Source organism: Paramisgurnus dabryanus, chromosome 7, assembly GCF_030506205.2.
Source record: "Paramisgurnus dabryanus chromosome 7, PD_genome_1.1, whole genome shotgun sequence".
Classification (NCBI taxonomy): Eukaryota; Metazoa; Chordata; class Actinopteri; order Cypriniformes; family Cobitidae; genus Paramisgurnus; species Paramisgurnus dabryanus.
The window spans coordinates 31,085,775-31,105,230 of NC_133343.1; the positions used below are offsets into that span (position 1 = coordinate 31,085,775).

A 19,456-nucleotide genomic window follows, 5' to 3' on the forward strand; every position below is an offset into this window, starting at 1 on the left:
CTTTTTACTTTGAGAATTTGTTTATTTTTTAAGGACTTGCAGGTGCATATTCATATATAGCCTATATTATATCTATTTGATATGATCAACACTGTACAAAAATGCACCATGAGTTTAAACAACTTCATTATAATTAAACAACAACATGTGAATTCAACTCAACTTTTTTAAACTCATAAGTCAATTTAACCTATTTTTTTAAGTTTTGATTTGTGATAAGTTGACATAAATTGTAATAAAAAATCAAGTTGAAAATATGTTTTTAAACTTAATTTGTTAAAGTAACATAAAATGCAGTGAAGGCTCTATTTAACTCAATGTATCGATCAATTATGTTATTTAAAAAAATATATTAAATATTGTAAATTACTGTTAAATAAAAAAATATTGGCTGGCATGCTCATTTGACCATGGTTTTACACTGGCCACTAATGCAACCATTAATAGTTTCACAACTGAAAATTTCTTCCTTAAATTAGTTTTCAACAAAGATGATGACACAGGAAAAAAGTGATCAGATTTACACAAATATACACTATATAACATGTAGCTGCTTTCTACTTTACTATGCTGAGGATAAATTAAAGTAATCTGCAGTGAGGAAAAATGTCTGTATATGCACAATGACGCAGACATAATTGTGATAATCCCAGTAATAAATAGCAGCCATACTTAGCAACAGTTGTATAAATCTTGGAGCCAAAGTGGCATAGCAGGAACACAAGTGCAGTTGGAAACAATCTTATTTTCCATAAATAATAAGTTAGAAAAAAATATGTATAAAGGGAACTGTGGTTGGGTGTTTTCAGTATACAAAGTCTGATCTTATTGCACATTTTCATATCGTTTTGGTTATTTATGCATAGGCCTATTTATATTGTAGGTCACCTAAAAAGTTTTTTTGGTGGGTGATGCTTATGGTTAAAATATACCGCATGCACACTGAGTAAAGCCTACAAGGCAGAATTAAAAAAATGTCATTATAAGATGGACTCACTTCAGTTCTTTGCTGTCTAAAATGTCAAGTCAACTTTAAATATTTAGTCCAGCAGATGGCGCTGTTGTGTAAATTGACATGAGATTGGACTTGTAAACGGCAGGTGTCTCCTTCAATGAATTCATCTTAATTTAAAAACGGTAGATTTCGAGCTCGTGTAAACAAATAATAAAAACATTTATGTAGAGCCAAACTAAATTATACAATGAATACAGGGCTACATTACTTGGATATGGACAAATAAATGAATATTCATGATGTATAGCCTAGGTTAGGATTGTTGCTGAGGTTGAATAAGGTCGTGAAACTTCACGGCCAAACCCATATTAACCCTTATGGTTAGATATGTGGTGCTGGTTGTACATTTATAAAAAAACAAATCATACATAAGCGAATCAACATTTATAATTAAATAGATTATTTATTTATTTATTTATTTTCTGTGGATTTCTGGTCGAGTAGTGGTATAAATGTTTAAACTTTGGTTTCGGTGAGTTTTTGAGTTTTGTGAGGGAGTTTCTTTTAAAACAGGAAGCGTCTGCAGCACTTTGCGCATCTACTACAGCGCACGCACTCAAACCGTGAGCCGAACGCGCGCGCGACGGACGCACTCTTCTTACCATCGTCCCACAAATTAAACAAACTCGTTTTCTTTTAGGAACGTTGGCCTGAAAGCATTGCCCAATGGATAATACATACGAAAACATTGACGGCCAAGAAGAACTGGACTTTCCTTTCCTTTTCCTGTACAACCAACCTGGCAATGATGTTCCTCCAGACGACCAAGGTTAGTGCTTTGGACTTAACATGATAAACGAGTATTATTTATTGCTTCATTCATTTCTATACCCATTTAACATGCAATTATTTATACTTTTATACTTTTAAATCATTATTGCACTGGTGTAGTTATGTTAAGTTGCCAGTAACTTACTGTAGATTTAAATTGATGTTATTTACTTCAAAGTTAAATGAACATTAAACATGAAGTCTTTATTTTTGCAGAATAAACTATAAAATAACATATGCAAAGCATTCTGGGAACCAGAAATACTCATCAACCATTTTCTGTTTTTTTCCTTCAGATTTTGGTTCCCATGCTTTGCATGAGGCTGTTTTATTCTGTAAAGATAAAGACTTGTTAATGTTTAATATTTATTTATCTTTGAACAAACTGTTGCAAGTAAATAACATCAACTTAAATCTAAAGTAAGTTACTGGCAAAATCTGCTAATTTCTACAGACATTTTTAAAAGTAACTTAGATGTTAATGATGCATATTTTTTGGGGAAAAAAGTATAAATAGAAATAGTTAATAAATTGCTGTGTAAAAAAAGGAAACTATGGTACACTTTAAAACACTATGAACTACTGTATAATCACTATAAACTATGGTATACATGGTACTTTAAAGTACTCAAAGTAATAAAAAACATGGTATCACTTTACTTGAGGATGCATGGAGTTCAAAAGTCAGTTGCACACATTATGAGAAACCAAAGATGTAGTGGAAACTTTCACTGCAGCATAACAGTTTTGTTTTCCATTCATTGAGGTTTTTCTTCGAGCTGTATTATTGTACAGGATGAAACATCACAAATGCAATATTTAATATCATATGATTTACATATGTGATACTCAATGCCAATTCATCTCGATGCATGTGAAATGACGATTGATGTGTTTTTACTTAGCTGATGAGTTTGTTGCCTCCACCAATCGAACCTCCCCCTGCACTCATGAAGATCTGTCTGCGTACGGCGATGACCCCGTGTCACATCTCTCTCAACATCTCCCTTCCAATGACCTTCTCACCTACCAGCAATCTGATCTCCGCCAGTCTCTCGAGCACGCCGCCCATCCCGGAGCCCTTCAGGGTAACAGCCCTAGAATTGAGATCACCTGCTCTGACCTGCACCACCATCGCGACCACGTCCACACCAACCCCGTGGACATCAATCGACCCATGCTCACCGTACCCGGGTACGACATGCCATACAGGGAGACCCAGTGCCTCAGCCCGGCCAGCAGCACCTCGTCTACCAGCTGGCATTCTGACGGCTGTTCCCCGGGAACATATTCCCCCTGCGTCTCACCGGGCACAGGAGGAGGTATGGCTGCCGTGACGGAAGCTCTCCAGGCCATCCAAGCTTCCGGTTCTCCCAACACGTCGCCTCGCACCAGCATCACAGAAGAGACCTTTCTAGACCGCCGCTCATCTTCTCCACGTTCTCGTTCGGCCTCTCCGCAGGGCAAACGCACCTACTATCAGTACCAGACCCAGAGGTCTCCGAGTCCCTGCGGCGGCCGAGACGAACCCCCTGAGTTCTGTGGTCATATCCCAAACCTGGAAGATTCTTTGAACGACCTTAGCAGCAGCCTGACCAAACCGATCCCTACGAAGATGGTCCGATCCAGTCAAGAGTATTCTGTCTACACGGAAAACCAAGCAGGCCTTTTCTCATCCATGCCTGACGTGAAGAAGGCCTTCACAGTGGAATCTTGCTATTTCATGCCAGCCAACTGGTCCAGTCAGACACTCGCAGGGGTTTGCAGGTAAGAAATAACCCACCAATTCATCCAAATTCTTTATGGTTATAACCATAAATTCAAGCGAAACGCACATATTAGACTGCTTTAAAATCTTAATTTTTCTCTACTAGATAGCAATGAGATTGAATAGAGAGCAAAAGCAGCACCCCAGAAATCTCACATGTGTCTCCTTTAGAGGTTTATGATCTAAATGTGTTAAAAAGTCTGCAGTAGTCAAACATCTCAATAGAGCCTGTTTTCTCTATCCAAATTACATTATTTACATCATCTGCATCAATTATATATCACTTACTCTTAATGTATATCAACAATTCTCAGTAGGCCTTTTCCCTAAAAATAAACGTGAGGCATCTGAGACAATGTTGAATCTTAAAGGGGACATATCATTAAAATATGACTTTTCCAAGTTTAAGTGCTATAATTGGGTCCCCAGTGCTTCTATAAACCTAATGTGAAAAAGATCAACCCAGTAGCTTAGTTGGTTAACCATTCACTGCAAGCATGTAAAAAAAATAGGTCATCGAAATTTGGCTCCCCTTGTGATGTCAGAAGGGGATAATAGCACCCCCTATTCTGCACCATCCAACCACAGCACTGACATTTATGGCGCTTTTCCATTGCATAGTACTCCACGGTTTAGTTTAGTTTGGGTTGGGTCAGCTCACCTCACTTTGGCGTGGTTAGCTTTTCCATCGAGTTTAGTATCACTTCGGAGTGGGAGGGATTATAGGCGTGTCGTTATATTTACGCTGCCTACTGCTGTGACATCATACACGTGAGAGCGTTGTTGTACATTCCCATACATTCATTTATTTCTCAGTCTGCCACAAAATTAAAATTGGCCACCACCAATAGATGTTTGCACATCGCGTTTATAACTACCTCTGTCTCACATGACAGTTTCTGTTCAAACACCCGACCCGTGGCGTCAGTCGACGGCGCTCCGCTGAGCCTCATTCAAGTTGCATTTAAGCATATATAATGCGGACGTGCACGTCGCGAATGTGCCGCCACAAACTGCAAGTCTGGAAAAAACTGTTATGGTGTCCCGGATTCTCAACCTGCAGATGTTTTTCATCGCTAAAAGGGTTTGCTTGAGACAGCGCAAGCTAGCAGTAAGCTAAAGCTAATATTTACATTATAGCGATGACGCTTCTCTCAGACCAATCAGTGACCTACAGTGTTTTCGCGTCACGTTTGGTATCAGCTCGGGTTGCTTGGAACCCCAACCGAGGTGGTACGAAAAAAAGTATTGTATCCACTGCACCCAATGGAAAAGCTCCCAAAAGTAAGCTGACCCGACCCAAACTAAACTAAACCGTGGGGTACTATGCAATGGAAAAGCGCCATTAGTGCAGAGATCAGCTCATTTGCATTTAAAAGGACACACCTTGGTTCACACCTACAAAGTGGCAATTTTAACATGATACAATAAATTATCTATGGAGTATTTTGAGCTAAAACTTCACATAAGAACTCTGGGGCTCCCTCATGATTAGTCGCGACTAATCGTTTGCAGAATAAAAAATTTTTCTTACATAATATATGCGTGTGTACTGTTTATAATAATTATGTTTATATAAATACACACACACATATGTATAATTTTAAGAAACAAATATATTTATATAATAAATATCTATATTTATATATAATATAGATTATATATAAATATAAACATGTATATACACATCATGCAAATGTTTCTTTATTATATACATGTGTGTGAGTGTGTGTGTGTGTATTTATACATAATTATTATACACACAGACACACATATATTATGTAAACAAAAACCTTTATTCTGAAAACGATTAGTCGCGAGTAATCGTGAGGCAGCACTACTGGGGACACCAAAGATTTATTTAACATCTTTAAAGGTGCAGTGTGTACATTTTAGCGGCATCTCGTGGTGAGGTTGCGAATTGCATCTAATGGCTCAGTTCACTGCTCATTCCTCGCTTTTAGAAGCTACGGTAGCCACCACCGGACAAACATGTCATCTTCGGAGACAACTTAGTAAAAAAGTTTGTCCGTTAACGGCTTCTGTAGAAACATGGCGGCACAAATGGCGACTTCCATGTAAGGGGACCCTCGGTACGTAGATAAAAACGTCTCATTCTAAGGTAATAAAAACATAATGGTTCATTATAAAAGGTCTTTATACAACCCTGATAATATAGTTTTGTATATTATTTTGCATTTCTGTCAAGAGATCCTTCTAAAAATTACACACTGCACCTTTAATAAAGTCTTGGGAAATGTCCCCTTTAAATAAATCATGAATGTTATAAGCTATAAAAGAGTTATTTCTGAGCAAATGAAAGAATTTTTAAAGCAGAATAGTCCAAGGTTTAATATCATGCAAACGTAACATCTTGCACGTTTAAACCTTTTTGAAATGAGTAATCTGTGTTGTTTATTCCAATGGTCAGTATGCCCGTGTCTGCCCTGCCTGCACTGGATTGGCCTCTGCCCAGCAGGATCGATCAATATGAGCTCAGAATCGAGGTTCAGCCCAGACAGCACCACCGGGCTCACTATGAGACGGAGGGGAGTCGGGGTGCGGTCAAAGCATCTTCCAGCAGCCATCCGGTCGTTCAGGTAAACTCAGGACTAAGGCACATTATTTAAAGGAAACAGAAAACGAGTGGGAGGGGGAAGAGTTTGTTTTTTGGGGTTTTGTGAGGATGTGCTGAGTGAATGTGAGAATTCTGAAGAATGTCTTGTAAAATCTATTTTCTTTTTTAGACAAATTATGCTCCCACATTTACATTTTTTTATTTTTTTTTTAATACAAACTAGATTTGGTTTCTGTATTGGGCCAATAGTCCCTAGGGTATGGTCAGAATCAGGTCTATTGTATAATGTTTTAAAGGACCCCTGTACATGTTTTTATAATTGGATTTTATTAATCAATTTTGAAGTATTGTTACGTTGTTGTGCTGCCATCTTGACCAGGGGCCTCATTTATAAAATGCTGCGAAAAAACCATCCTAAATTTGATCTTACGATCATTTCACAAAAATGCGTACGTGTGATTCATAAACCGAACGTACGCGCAGAAAACGCGCGTACCCCTTTCAAATCTATAAATCAGAAATAAACTTGAACTTGTGTGCGCAGCCGAGCAGTTTCAGATCTCCGCCTTTAAACGATGCGTAATTAATGTCAGACATATAAAAAGCGCTTGTCAATGTTTAAACCGAATTTCAAACAGCAAGAATAGCTTATATTTCCATAACCTGCAGCAATCAGACAAGCAAAAGTGCGTATGTCTGCTCAGACCCTGACGTGGCGCTAAGGACTTTTCCACGTCAAAGACGGTTTTTATAAATATGGACTTTGCCGTGGATTTTCACCCACACACACTTTACGATCAAATCTGTGCGTACGCAGGCTTTATAAATGAGGCCCCAGGTCTTTCTGTAAGAAGAGATAGCAAGATTTTCTTGGTTAAATAAAGGATAATAATAAAAATGATCATCGCCAGAAGGGTTGGAGGAACGATCGATCGACCTGAAAGTGTGTTGACGAAACTTTTGTTGTAAAGAGGTCGATAAGAAGCAGAGAGAGAGATTACACAATTATAGTGGTGACGCTACTTCCCGGTTGCGGCGCCGTGTGTCCACAATTAGGAAAATGAGGATCTGTGGTTTTGTCTAAGCAAATATGTCACATGAACAATGTTTCGTCTCTCATTCTGCTATCTTTTATTTCTTATATTATTGCTAGAATTTGGTTTAGCAAATAGTAATAAAAATATATATGTGATAAGTCGCACAAGCATATTTGTAGCAGTAGTCAACAATACATTGTATCAATGTTACCTGAATTCATTAAGATATTAATAAGTAAAAATCATGTTCCATGAAGATATTTTGTAAATTTCTACCCTAAAAATATAAAAACTTTATTTATAATTCGTAATATGTGTTGCTAAGGACTTCATTGGGACAACGGTTTTCTCAATATTTAAATTTTTTTGCACCTTTTTAAACATTAAAACATTTTTAAATATTGTACAAACCATACATCAATGAAAAGCTTATTTATTCAGCTTTATTTATTTTGTAGACAAATCCAAATATAGTTTTCCTTTCTAGTACCATCTATGAGAAGCTCAGAAACCCGTAACATTGTTTTTGACATTTGGATAATACTGAATAAGTTCTATATAAATTAAAATAATTATTATATTACGAATATTTAATATATTACGTCTACTACCTAAATTTGACTTGTTGACAAACATGGGATCTCTTGTATACTATAATAAATATTAATTTACTCTTGACTTAAGTCTCGTTCGTACTGTATATAAACTGTGGTCAATGCATTGTCTCAGTTACTAGGTTATAGCGGTAGAGAGCCGCTGGTTCTTCAGGTCTTCATCGGTACCTCTGACGAAAGAAATCTCAGACCTCACGCCTTCTACCAGGTCCACCGCATCACCGGCAAAACCGTGACCACCAGCAGTCAAGAACGCATGCAGAACGGGACCAAGGTTCTAGAGATGCCCCTGGATCCCAAAGAGAACATGCGTGCCATGTAAGAGCTCAGATGTTCATATATCATTTGTCCTGGTATGCAAATTGTCAGATTTCACCATAATATTTTAAAACGATTACAAGTAAGTTATTTGCATGCTTGATTTCCCATAAAGGTGTGAAAATTTTGAATATTGTAGCATTAGAAAAGCTTTGGGATCGCTGTCCATAGGCATATATCAGGGATAGAGAAAAATTGACTCGTTTTTGAGCTCACAGATCATTTATTATATCATGTCCAAAATGCCCCTATTTGGGTGGGAGCATAAAAGCGCTGTTTTCATGTGTGTACCTTTATGCAAATGAGCTAAAGCTCCTCAGTGAACGCTTTTGGTTAAAAATAGATTTGAATTCTGTGAATTCAGTCTGATATGATAGTATCTCTTTACCCGCATGTGCGCTACAGCATGCTAACAAACACATTTAGAAAAGCTTTTGGGTAAAATTAACCTGTCAGTCAGTGGCTGTGGGTGGGGCTGTATCAGTGTGACATCACATTAACAAGAGAATCAAAACAGCATGTCTAATGAGACTGCTTTGGTTTAATGGGGATTAAAAAAGACATTTATGTTCAAATACCTTGTAAAAGTGGATTAATCATAATCATGCTCTTTAATCAGAATATGCTCTTAGATTTGACACGTTTGTAATTGTTTTGTGAGCTTTGTCGTGTGTTGACGTCTTCAGAATTGACTGTGCTGGTATCCTAAAGCTGAGGAACGCCGACATCGAGTTAAGGAAAGGAGAAACGGATATTGGACGTAAAAACACTCGCGTGAGGCTGGTCTTCCGTGTCCATGTTCCCCAGCCTTCAGGACAGTGGCTCTCTCTCCAAGTGGCCTCACATACCATCGAATGCTGTACGCTTTACAATTTTTTAAACAACTTTTTTCAATTTTAATACAAGCCAAGAGTTTGGACACACTTGTTTTTCATGCTCTTAAAATTATCTTATAAAAAGTTTGATGATCTTACACTCAATGCTCTTGAATGTAATAGTAAAGAAGAATGGCCAAACTTTGTCAGTTCGTGTATATCATTTACATTTCATTTCCATTTATGCATGTAGCAGATGCTTTTAAACTGAGACAAACAATTGAGTGATTTGTTTTATTTCACCGCACACAGCGTTGCATTTTTCATGTTAAATGTGTTAATGGTTTATGTTCCAGCTCAAAGGTCGGCCCATGAGCAGCCTGGAGTAGAGCGTCAGGATTTGGACCACTGCTCGGTTCTGGGTGGACTTCAGATGATTCTCAGTGGTCAGAACTTCACTTCTGAATCCAGAGTCATCTTCTTTGAGAAAACACGTGGTGGTGAGTAGATTAAGCATGAGTGAGGGACCAATCACACCAAAAGCGTTTATGGCAGTTGCAGGCGCCTTTTTTGAATGATATTCTATGGGCAGGGAGCGTTTGCGCGCTGTTTATGCACGCTGAGCGCCTTGCGGTTTTTGCCGCCGGCCGCAGCACGCGCCATTGAAGGAGCGCTGAGAGCGGAGAAGCGCCTGACGTCATTCGCGTCTTTCCATTGTCCAATCGAATGAGGGGAGAGGCGGGCCTTACGTTGTGGTGAGGGAAGTTTACAGTTGCTTTGAAGAACCGGACTCCACTCGCTCACTCTCTCTCCTGCGTGTTTGTGCACCTCTCACCCTCAAACAAGGTCAGAGCAAGCGCCCTCTTTTTAAAGTTTCTGCTAATATGACCGTTAACAGCAAAAGAGCGCTCACGTTTCAATATTTGATTGACAAGACAGATGACTCGGTGGTTGCTTAGCAAAATAAAAAGCAGCGTCGCACTGCTCTTTTTTTTAAAAAGTCAGTGCGTCGCGCCTTGTGTTTCCAAGCGTTTAAAACGCGATTGGTGTGATTAGCCCCTGAGAGGGGTCGGTTCACCTAAAGCTGATTTATGCTTCTGCATTGGACCTTCTGGCTTTACAGGTTTCTGCGTCATTGCTCGTGTCAATGTGCAATTACCATGCAGATTACTAGTAGGCCGTGTCCATTTATACACCATATCAATGCAAAATCTAAAGCTTGTTGTGTACGTTGTTGGAGAACCTTCAGCAGTGATTGACGTAAATAAGACTGTAAGTTGTTTAAAGCAACACAAAGAGTTTTTTACCTTAAAATAATGTTTCCAAAAAACTCAAAACAGAGTGAACGGCACTTTCACATTCGCTTTGCAGCCCTCTATCGGCCAAAACCGCACTAAAGAAGTTTCCAACCGTCGGGTCGCGGTCCTGTAGTTCGAGTGAAAACTACAAAAACTTGCTTTACGGCAGTGGAGCATCCTGCAGGCTGTGGGTGGAGCATACTCGGCAGGTACATAGAAAAGAAAGATACCATTACCTAGCATTCATGCAGCTTTTCAATTGTCATCATGGCGGAGCCTGCAAAGAAAAGGAAGGGTTTTATTTCGGAGGAGGTGAAAAATTATTTTCGACAGTGGTAATGGACAATTCCGCTTCCAACCTGTAGGGGGAGCAAAGAGCAAAAACTCTTTAGTGTTGCTTTAATATTGCTTTTCAACTTCTTTGATTTTACTGTCATAAACCCATTTATTTTTTATCTGAGGGAGAGGTTCAGACCAATCACAGCGTTTGCGGTCCTCGTGGAATTAATGCGTTGTTATATATTCAGAAAGTTGCACGTCAGGCTACGTACGACCTACATCGTATGTCTGATTCAGAAGTATAAATCAGCCTTAACTTTGTACCAGTGGCGACCGGTGACTTTTTTTTGGGAAGCTTGTCACAACATGTATTTAGTCCGTCATGTGTGTGGTTCGTCATATAAAAATATGTGTTTGGCACGTCATGTGAACCATGTGCATCATGCATCTTGTCAAAATAAGTGCCTGCTCCACACATGTCTAAAGGGTTTATGATAAAAGAGATGCTTGCGTTTGCTAGATTGCTTAATCTCATGTGTAATCAAAGTTTAGTGTTAAGTTAGTGTATTTTGTGAAAGTGAGCGTCTCTTTTATCATATTTCGATGCGTGTGCAGCAGGCACTTATTTTGACAAGAAGCATGATGCACATGGTTTACATGACGCTCCGAACACATATTTTGACTGCTTCGTACTGCTTTGTACATTCTGTCATCCTAAATTCCCTCTCATGTCTTTCCGAAAACATGCAAGTTTCTTTGAAAGCATATGAAAATAAAAAAATTGTAAACAAAATCTGTATAACTTTTCACTGTAGTCCAAGTTTTTAAATGTAAAATCTGTTTATGGCTGAAAACTTAAAGCTTACTGAACGAAATCTTATTAAATTCAAAGGCCAGGTCTGATTTCAGGGTTGAACAGTTACTGATGTGAGAGTCTGGACACCGCATTATATTTTCGCATTATATATAAGATACTGGTGAACCGTTCATTTACTAGAAGTGGCTAAAATATACCAAATGTCTGCAATTTTACTCAAAAAGAATCAGTAAAGGTGTAAAATCAGTAAGTAAAAACCCTTATCTCACTTACTGTACATGGAAAAATGTGACCTCAATGTGTCTGTGAAATTCAGGTTAAGTCTCATAATCTAATGATCAAAGTTTGATTTCAATCTTCAAAATGTTCTTTACATGATGTAGAAGGATTTTATGTAGAAAATAGTAAATAACAAAACAAACACTATGGCTGATCAGTGTCACAAAAAGTTTCAGTAGAACTTCAAAAAAGTCATAAATAACAAACATAAAGTTTGTTCTGTAGCGTGTTAACTGCTCCGAACATGCACACGTACCTTTTTTAATATTTGACTTCTTCAGACATTATCTGTCATGTGTGGAGAACATTAGCATACGATTTGTTTGAAGTCATATTATTGTGATTTGCATATCCTGAAAATGGAGGTCCTAGCTGGAGGTGAGAGATTGCATGTTAGACTGCAGTCTGGTTTGGCCAACCTTTGCAACAGCACAAGAGCGAAAAAAGAGATAAGGCTTGCAAAACAGCTTGCACACACTACGTACCCCTGTCAAACCTCAGCGACTACACCTACACACTGTATGTAATGTTACCAATCCTTGTTTCATTTAGATCTTTTAAACGGTATTAAAACTTTATTCATGCTCCAAATGATGAAAACAGAGTTATTAGCGCTCTTAAGTTTACAGAATTAATGCAAACAAACTAATCAATATAAAAAGAATGCGAAAAAATGGCAAAATTGTGGAAAAACACATCAAAAGTTATCTGAAATATCAATAACGTCAAAAATTGCATGCAGCAAAGGTCAAATCTATTATTGCACAGGGCCAAAAAAAAGATGAAAGCGTTATATAAAAGCAAACAACTGCATTAAGATCCTATAGAAACGACCCACACCATCTGACGCAGTGTTTGGCTTCACTTTCCATTGAGGTGAGCGATGGTGTTCGAGAGGATGTGGTTTTGCTCTGCAGAGATACAATCTCTTTCCTCTGCTGTATTCTGAGTGTTCATCACATAACAGAAGTAACACAGCGGGACAGTGGGAGTTACATCCACTACACATGAAACTTCTCTCACGTCACAGACCGGCAAGATGATAAATCAGACATAAGTACTGAGAAGGCACAAATGTAGTGGTGCATACTAAGTTGTGTACCATACTTAAAATGCAAAGGTGAACCCAAACCGTTTGACACTACAGTAGTGACCACAAAGAACACAATAGCAAGTGCTTAACACTGACCGAACAATTTCTTGACAACCACCCATAACACCCTAGCAATGAGCCAGAATAACTTTGCAACTTGTCATAATACTTTAGCAACCTGTTGTTCCACCCTAGCAGCCAGCCAGAATACCCCAGCAACCGACTAGAATACCCCAGCAATTACAACACCATTGCAACCATGCAGAATACTCTAGCAACCAACCAGAATTATCTAGCAACAAGCCAGATTACCCAAGCAACCAGCTAGAATTCTCCAACAGCTACCTAAATACCCTAGCACCCAGCCAGAATACCCCAGCAACCAACTAGAATACCCCAGCAACTAGCTAAAACACCCTAGCAACTGGCCAGAATACCCTTGAAACCAGCCAGAATATGTTAGCCACCAGCAAGAACACCTTAGCAACCAGCCAGAATACTCTTGCAGCCAGCCAGAAAACCCTAGAAACTAGTCAAAATACTGTAGCCACCTGTTGGAACACCCTAGCAACCCATCAAAACACCCCAGCAACCAGACAAAATACTTTAGCAACCAGCCAGAATACCCTTGCAACCCATCAGAACACTCCAGCAACTAGTCAGAATACTGTAGCCACCTGTTGGAACACAATAGCAACCAGCCAGAATATCCAAACAACCAGCTAGAAAACCCCAGCAAGTACAATTCCCTTGCAACCAGCCAGAACACCCTAGCAACCAACCAGAATACTCTAGCAACAAGCCAGAATACCCAAGCAACCAGCTAGAATTCCCCAGCAACTACCTAGAACACCCTAGCAACCAGCCATAATATGTTAGTCACCAGCAAGAACACATTAGCAACCAGTCAGAATAGCCTGGCAACAAGCCAGAATGCACTAGCAACCCATCAGAACACCCCAGCAACCAGACAAAATACTTTAGCAACCAGCCAGAACACCCCACCAACTAGTCAGAATACTGTAGCCACCTGTTGGAACACAATAGCAACCAGCCAAAATACTCAAGCAACCACCTGGAATACCCCAGCAACTACAATTCCCTAGCAACCAACTAGAATACTCTAGCAACAAGCCAGAATACCCAAACAACCAGCTAGAATTCCCAGCAACTAATTAGAACACCCTAGCAACCAGCCAGAATACACTTGCAACCAGCCAGAATACCCCAGCAACCAACTAGAACACCCTAGCAACCGGCCAAAATATGTTACTCCCCAGCAAGAACACCTTAGCAACCAGTCAGAATACTCTTGCAACCAGCCAGAATACCCTAGCAACCAGCCAGAATGCTCTAGAAACCAGCCAGAATACCCCACCAACCACTAGAACACCTTAGCAACCAGCCAGAATACCTTATGGCGCTTTTCCATTGCATAGTACCCCACGGTTTAGTTTAGTTTGGGTCGGGTCAGCTCACCTCACTTTGGCGTGGTTAGCTTTTCCATCGAGTTTACTAACACTTCGCAGTGGGAGGGATTATAGGCGTGTCGTTATATTTGCGCTTCCTACTGCTGTGACATCATACAAGTGAGAGCGCCGTTGTACATTCCCATACATTTATTATTTCTCAGTCCGCCACAAAATTAAAATTGGCCACCACAAATAGATGTTTGCACATCGCGTTTATCACTAACGTTACCTCAGTCTCACATGACAGTTTCTGTTCAAACACCGCGGCGTCAGTTGACGGCGCTCCGCTGACCCTCATTGAAGTTGCATTAAGCATATAATGCTGACGTGCTCGTTGCGAATGTTCTGCCGCAAACTGCAAGTTTGGAAAAACTGATTCTCAACCTGTGGATGTTTGTTCGAGAGTTTGGGAACTTATAGCAGAGCACAGATGACAAAATTTTTGCTCGAGACAGCGAAAGCTAGCCTAGCACACGTAAAGCTAATCTACATTATAGCGATGACGCTGCAGTGATGATTCTCTCAGACCAATCAGTGACCTACAGTGTTTTCGCGTCACGTTTGGTATCAGCTCGGGTCGCTTGGAACCCCAACCGAGTTGGTACTAAAAAAGTATCGGGTACTACGTACTACACCCGATGGAAAAGCTCCCAAAAGTAAGCTGACCCGACCCAAACTAAACTAAACCGTGGGGTACTAAGCAATGGAAAAGCGCCATTTGTAACCAGCCAGAGTACCCTAGCAACCAGAAAAGCATAGCATCATGTCAGAAGACCCTAGCAATCAGTCAGAAAACCCTAGCAACCAGCCAGAATACCCTAGCAACCACACAGCAACAAGCCAACAATGTCTCCTAATGCCATAGCATCATAAGAAAGGAGTTTTGCATGGACAAGCTTCACTCACTTTTTTCTTTAACATGTTCAGGTTTGTGCAAAAGTTAAATCTTAAATGTCTGATGTTTTTGCTGTTGTCAGATAGTAATGATCATTTTCTTGTCTTAGCTGACTTGCAGATTTGGGAGACTGAAGCCAAAGTTTATAGAGACAAAAGCACAACTGTAAGTGTTTTCGACCATTCATGGTAGTAATATTTTGTAATTACAAGGTTTAAATAGTTCATACAAGTCGTCTTCTTTACAGAACTTGCTTTTCTTGGAAGTCCCTCCATATCGGGATCCCAACATCTACCACCCAGCTAAAGTCAGCTTTCATGTGCTGAACGGCAAGAAGAAATGCAGTCAACCTCAACACTTCACATACACACCACTGTCAGGTGAGAGATGTGATTTTTATTATATATTAATAGTTAATATATTATTATTATTATTTATATTTTATTACTTCCTGTTCACCTTGCCCTTGACTTGACTTTCTCCTCAGTGCCACAGATTAAGGCAGAGCCTGTGGAGGAGTACCAGTATGCCCAGTTCGCCTGTACTATGCGTCCTGTTATGGGTGTTTCTCCACCCTCTTGTCGTTTGGCCGATGGCTGTATGTTGTCAAGCGGGCCGTCCTATCAGCGGCCTCACTCGGGTGTGTACCCTTCCACCCATTATCAACACCCACCTGCACAATACCAGCTGGAGCGTCCGGTGCCAGTGAGTCACAGCAGCTCCCCAGGTCACGCTTCCTGTATGTCGACCACACGTGGCTCAACCTCGCTGTCTCAGTATGGCCCTAACATCTACCAGAACACCGCAGTGAGTGACGCCATCCAAGCGGCCGCCTCGATGTTTCCGACCCTTGATGTGTCAGAGCTCTGCTCGACTGTAGGCCATCAGAAGGCGTACGTCTCACGGGCGTCCCCGACCACAGGGAGATCTCCACCGGTTCACAGTCATCAACAGACCTATCTGCCCATTCAACATCAGAGAACCTGCAGTCCTGTGAGGCTCACCGTAAAGCAGGAAAACCTGGATCAGGCCTACCTTGATGATGGTTTGTAGACATCTCAACTCTGTTAATGCTATGATACATTACCTTTTAAATGTGTAGGGTCAGTAGACTGACTCTCGTGATCTTAAAAATCTTATTGGTGCATGCTTAGAAGTTTTGATATTTTTGTAGACATAAATATAATTGGTCCAGCATAATACATTTTTGCATTAGAAAATCAAACTTTTATTTTATATCACGTTTTTGGAATGGACAACTTGGACTTGTGGCTAAAGCTGGTACTGCAATCACACAACTGGTGGCCAATACACATGACAACATAAACATTTTTACATGACAATATCCTGGCCAGACTACTGTTGTCAGTGATAAAAGTATTTGAAATGAAAATGATTTCTTAATGTCTAGTGACATATCAGGGCCATTTTATGATTCATTGATATACATTTCTTACATACTGTTCCTTTAAGTTTCAAGGTGAGACATCAAGAAGAACATTTCTGCAAACTCTAGTCTACAAACCAAAGATGCTAAAATATAACATAGCTATGGATTTATATAGATAATTTTTTTTAGTCACAACATAATTCCTTGTTGTGTATGTTTTGAGATGGCCAGCAGTGATGGAAGTAAATAAACAGCGACTAATGTTGCTGTTTAAATCACTCCTCAACTTGGTCTGTGTTTGTTCTCACTGTCGCACCGGATGTACCTATGACGCAGTTTTTACCTGACGGGAGGGGTTCTAGTGGACCAATTACAGTGCTTCCAGTCCGCGTAGAACTGATACGCTGCTAAAAATTTGGCAAGGTGCCCGTTATGCAGGGTTCACACCAGACACGATAGACGCGGCAACCGCAGTGATTTACATGTTAATTCAATTCAAAGATGCGATTAGGAGATGCATCATGTGGTAACCAATCAGGACCTTGCTGAAGTAGTGACATGATTACAGGAAGCGAGCGGAGTGGTGGAGTCTCAGGAGAGTCGCAGAAGCCCCACCCAGCCGCGGCAGAGACGCGATTAGGCATCCTGCGGCGCGGTACACGCGGTAAGCGCAGTGCGGATGGCGCGTTCCGCGCGAATTGAGCGTTGCCGCAGGAAACGCTCAAGTTCAAAAAATCTGAACTCTGTGGATTTCCACACCGCGTTAACCAATCAGGACCTTGCTGTAGTAGTGACGTGATTACAGAAAGCAAGCGGAGTCTCAGCAGAGTCGCAGAAGCCCCTTCCATGATGTGAATTTCCGTGTGAATGTCTTGAATGACTAGAATTTCACACGCGAAAGACGCGCGTAAACTGAAATGTTCAAGCGTCCAACTACGCGCGGATAACGGGTTTTTGCCGCCTCTACCACGGCTGGTATCTGTGTTTACACCAGCCGCGGTAGAAGCGCATGCGCGGCTGATTTACATGTTAAGTCAATGCAAAGACGCGATTAGGCATCCTGCAACACTGTACACGCGGTAAGCGTGGTGCAAATGGCGCGGAACTGAGCCTTGCCGCGGGAAACCCGCGAATGGAAAATCTGAACTTCTGCGGATTTCTGCGCCGCGTTAACCAATCAGGAACTTGCTGTAATAGTGACGTGATTACAGGAAGCGAGTGGAGTGGCGGAGTCTCAGCAGAGTCGCAGAAGCCCCACCCATGACACGAATTTCCCAGTGAATTTCTTGCATGACTAAAATTTCACGCGCGAATAAAGCAAGTGAACTCATATGTTCAAGCGTCCACTACGCGCGAATAGCACGTTCTTTACACTCAAACGACAAATGAGTAACTTTAAATAGTTTTAACATAAATTGTTGTGCTTTGCAAATGTACAAGCAACATATATAAAAGTCCATTCTTTTTAGGATGCTTGATTATAAACAAATTATCAAATAGTTTTAATGCATTGTCACGTAATGGCTGATATTTGTTTTATTGTTAAGGTGTATGTGTTAGTATAGGATTGTGACGTCACAAATGTATGCCGCACTCATCCGCCTGCATTATATGGGTCACTGCCCTGGTTCTGTTAAATATTGAGCTCTTACCACATCTAAAACACAAAGTAAAAGAGGGCAGACTATTGATCGCATAGGAAAGCATTCAGTTCAATCAAAAAGGCACTCGTGAATAAACTCGTTTTGTTGTTTATATCGTCTCTGCTGAAAAACAATTTAATGCACATTTGAATTATTTCTTTTACAAGAACATTATAAACTTACTATTTATAACATTACAAATTTATTTATGTAGTGGGTATTATTCCAGTAAGATTTAATGGTGTTCACATCTGGCAAATAACATCCTACATGAAAAATACTGCCTAGTATACTTAGCACTGTATATTACTGTAATTGTGTACTATAGTATTATGTAGTACGCTACAGTTTATAGGTAAGTAAATCTATCAGCTTTTTGTGATGGTTATTGTTTTTTCGGCAGGGGTGTAAATGTTAAGTTGATGTCATCAGTGATATTTTTATATCGCACCATCAGGCAGTTGTTTGTATTTGTGGTGGCTGATGTGGGCGTTACAAAGCATCGCGCCAACGCTTTGGTTTCTATTTAAAACTTCATTATACCTGTAAAAAAGCAACCCCTTGTGTCCCCTGCTTCTAAATATAGACTAAAAAGTTTCCGTTTTTAGCCCACTGATCTCGTGTCTGCAGAACAACAGGAAACTCGACCTGCATTTGAAGTTTTAATAAACGCTGCTGTCTCTCTGCTGCCGACTAGCGGACAGTCTGTGGTATTGACGCAGACCGCACCGACTACCGCTGTTCATTTCTCAAACATCTGCTTTTAGTGAACTTTGCTGCAAAATAATATGAATCATGTTATCATATTTATGGCAAAAATATTAATTTAAATAATATTTATTTATACTTTCCTTTTCCCCACAGTGAATGCTGTTATAAGAAAGGACCTTGTTCATAAAAATGATTTCTGATGCCATGGACGGGAACGTGATCTTATCTGTGCTGTCTGCCTAGGCTTTCATATCTGTTTCAAATGCTGTTTATCATATCTGTAAAGTTACTATTTGTAAAAATGAAGGAATTTTCATTATGCAATTAACTTTAGAGGTAACTTTATTTGTTTTTATTATTAACATATTGCTTTTCTATCAATCAAATAGATCTATTTATCAATGTGCATTTAAATTGTAAAATGTGCAATAAAGGCATTTTAATGTAACTGTGAGTTGTATTAAGTGCTGAGGGTGTTAACATTTGCAATTTGAAGAACCAAGAAAATGAATCTGACTCTTAAAAAAGATAATTTTTGGGTGGTTTTATCTACAAGACTGACAAATATCTGTTTCATTTTTGTTCAATGTAAATGCTCACATGTATAAAATCAAACAATATTTAGGATTTTACCCAACAAATATAAAGCTTTGTACATCTAGC

General features: G+C 39.8%; 1 protein-coding gene across 1 annotated transcript; it reads left to right on the top strand.

The window, feature by feature from the left end:
* Positions 1–1,562: 1,562 nt before the first annotated feature.
* On the top strand, positions 1,563–19,241 carry nfatc2b (nuclear factor of activated T cells 2b). Its single transcript, XM_065279483.2, has 10 exons — positions 1,563–1,784; positions 2,692–3,553; positions 5,986–6,154; positions 7,899–8,101; positions 8,788–8,960; positions 9,273–9,416; positions 15,159–15,214; positions 15,297–15,429; positions 15,537–16,094; positions 18,947–19,241. The coding sequence occupies exons 1-10, from the start codon at positions 1,682–1,684 to the stop codon at positions 18,991–18,993; spliced, it is 2,448 nt and encodes an 815-aa protein (XP_065135555.2). The 5' UTR covers positions 1,563–1,681; the 3' UTR covers positions 18,994–19,241.
* Positions 19,242–19,456: the final 215 nt, after the last annotated feature.

Coding starts and splice junctions, on each gene's coding strand:
- nfatc2b (XM_065279483.2), top strand. CDS start 1,682: ATGGATAATACATACGAAAACATTGACGGCCAAGAAGAACTGGACTTT. Junction 6,155..7,898: donor GCAGCCATCCGGTCGTTCAG/GTAAACTCAGGA, acceptor GCATTGTCTCAG/TTACTAGGTTATAGCGGTAG. Junction 9,417..15,158: donor CTTTGAGAAAACACGTGGTG/GTGAGTAGATTA, acceptor TTCTTGTCTTAG/CTGACTTGCAGATTTGGGAG.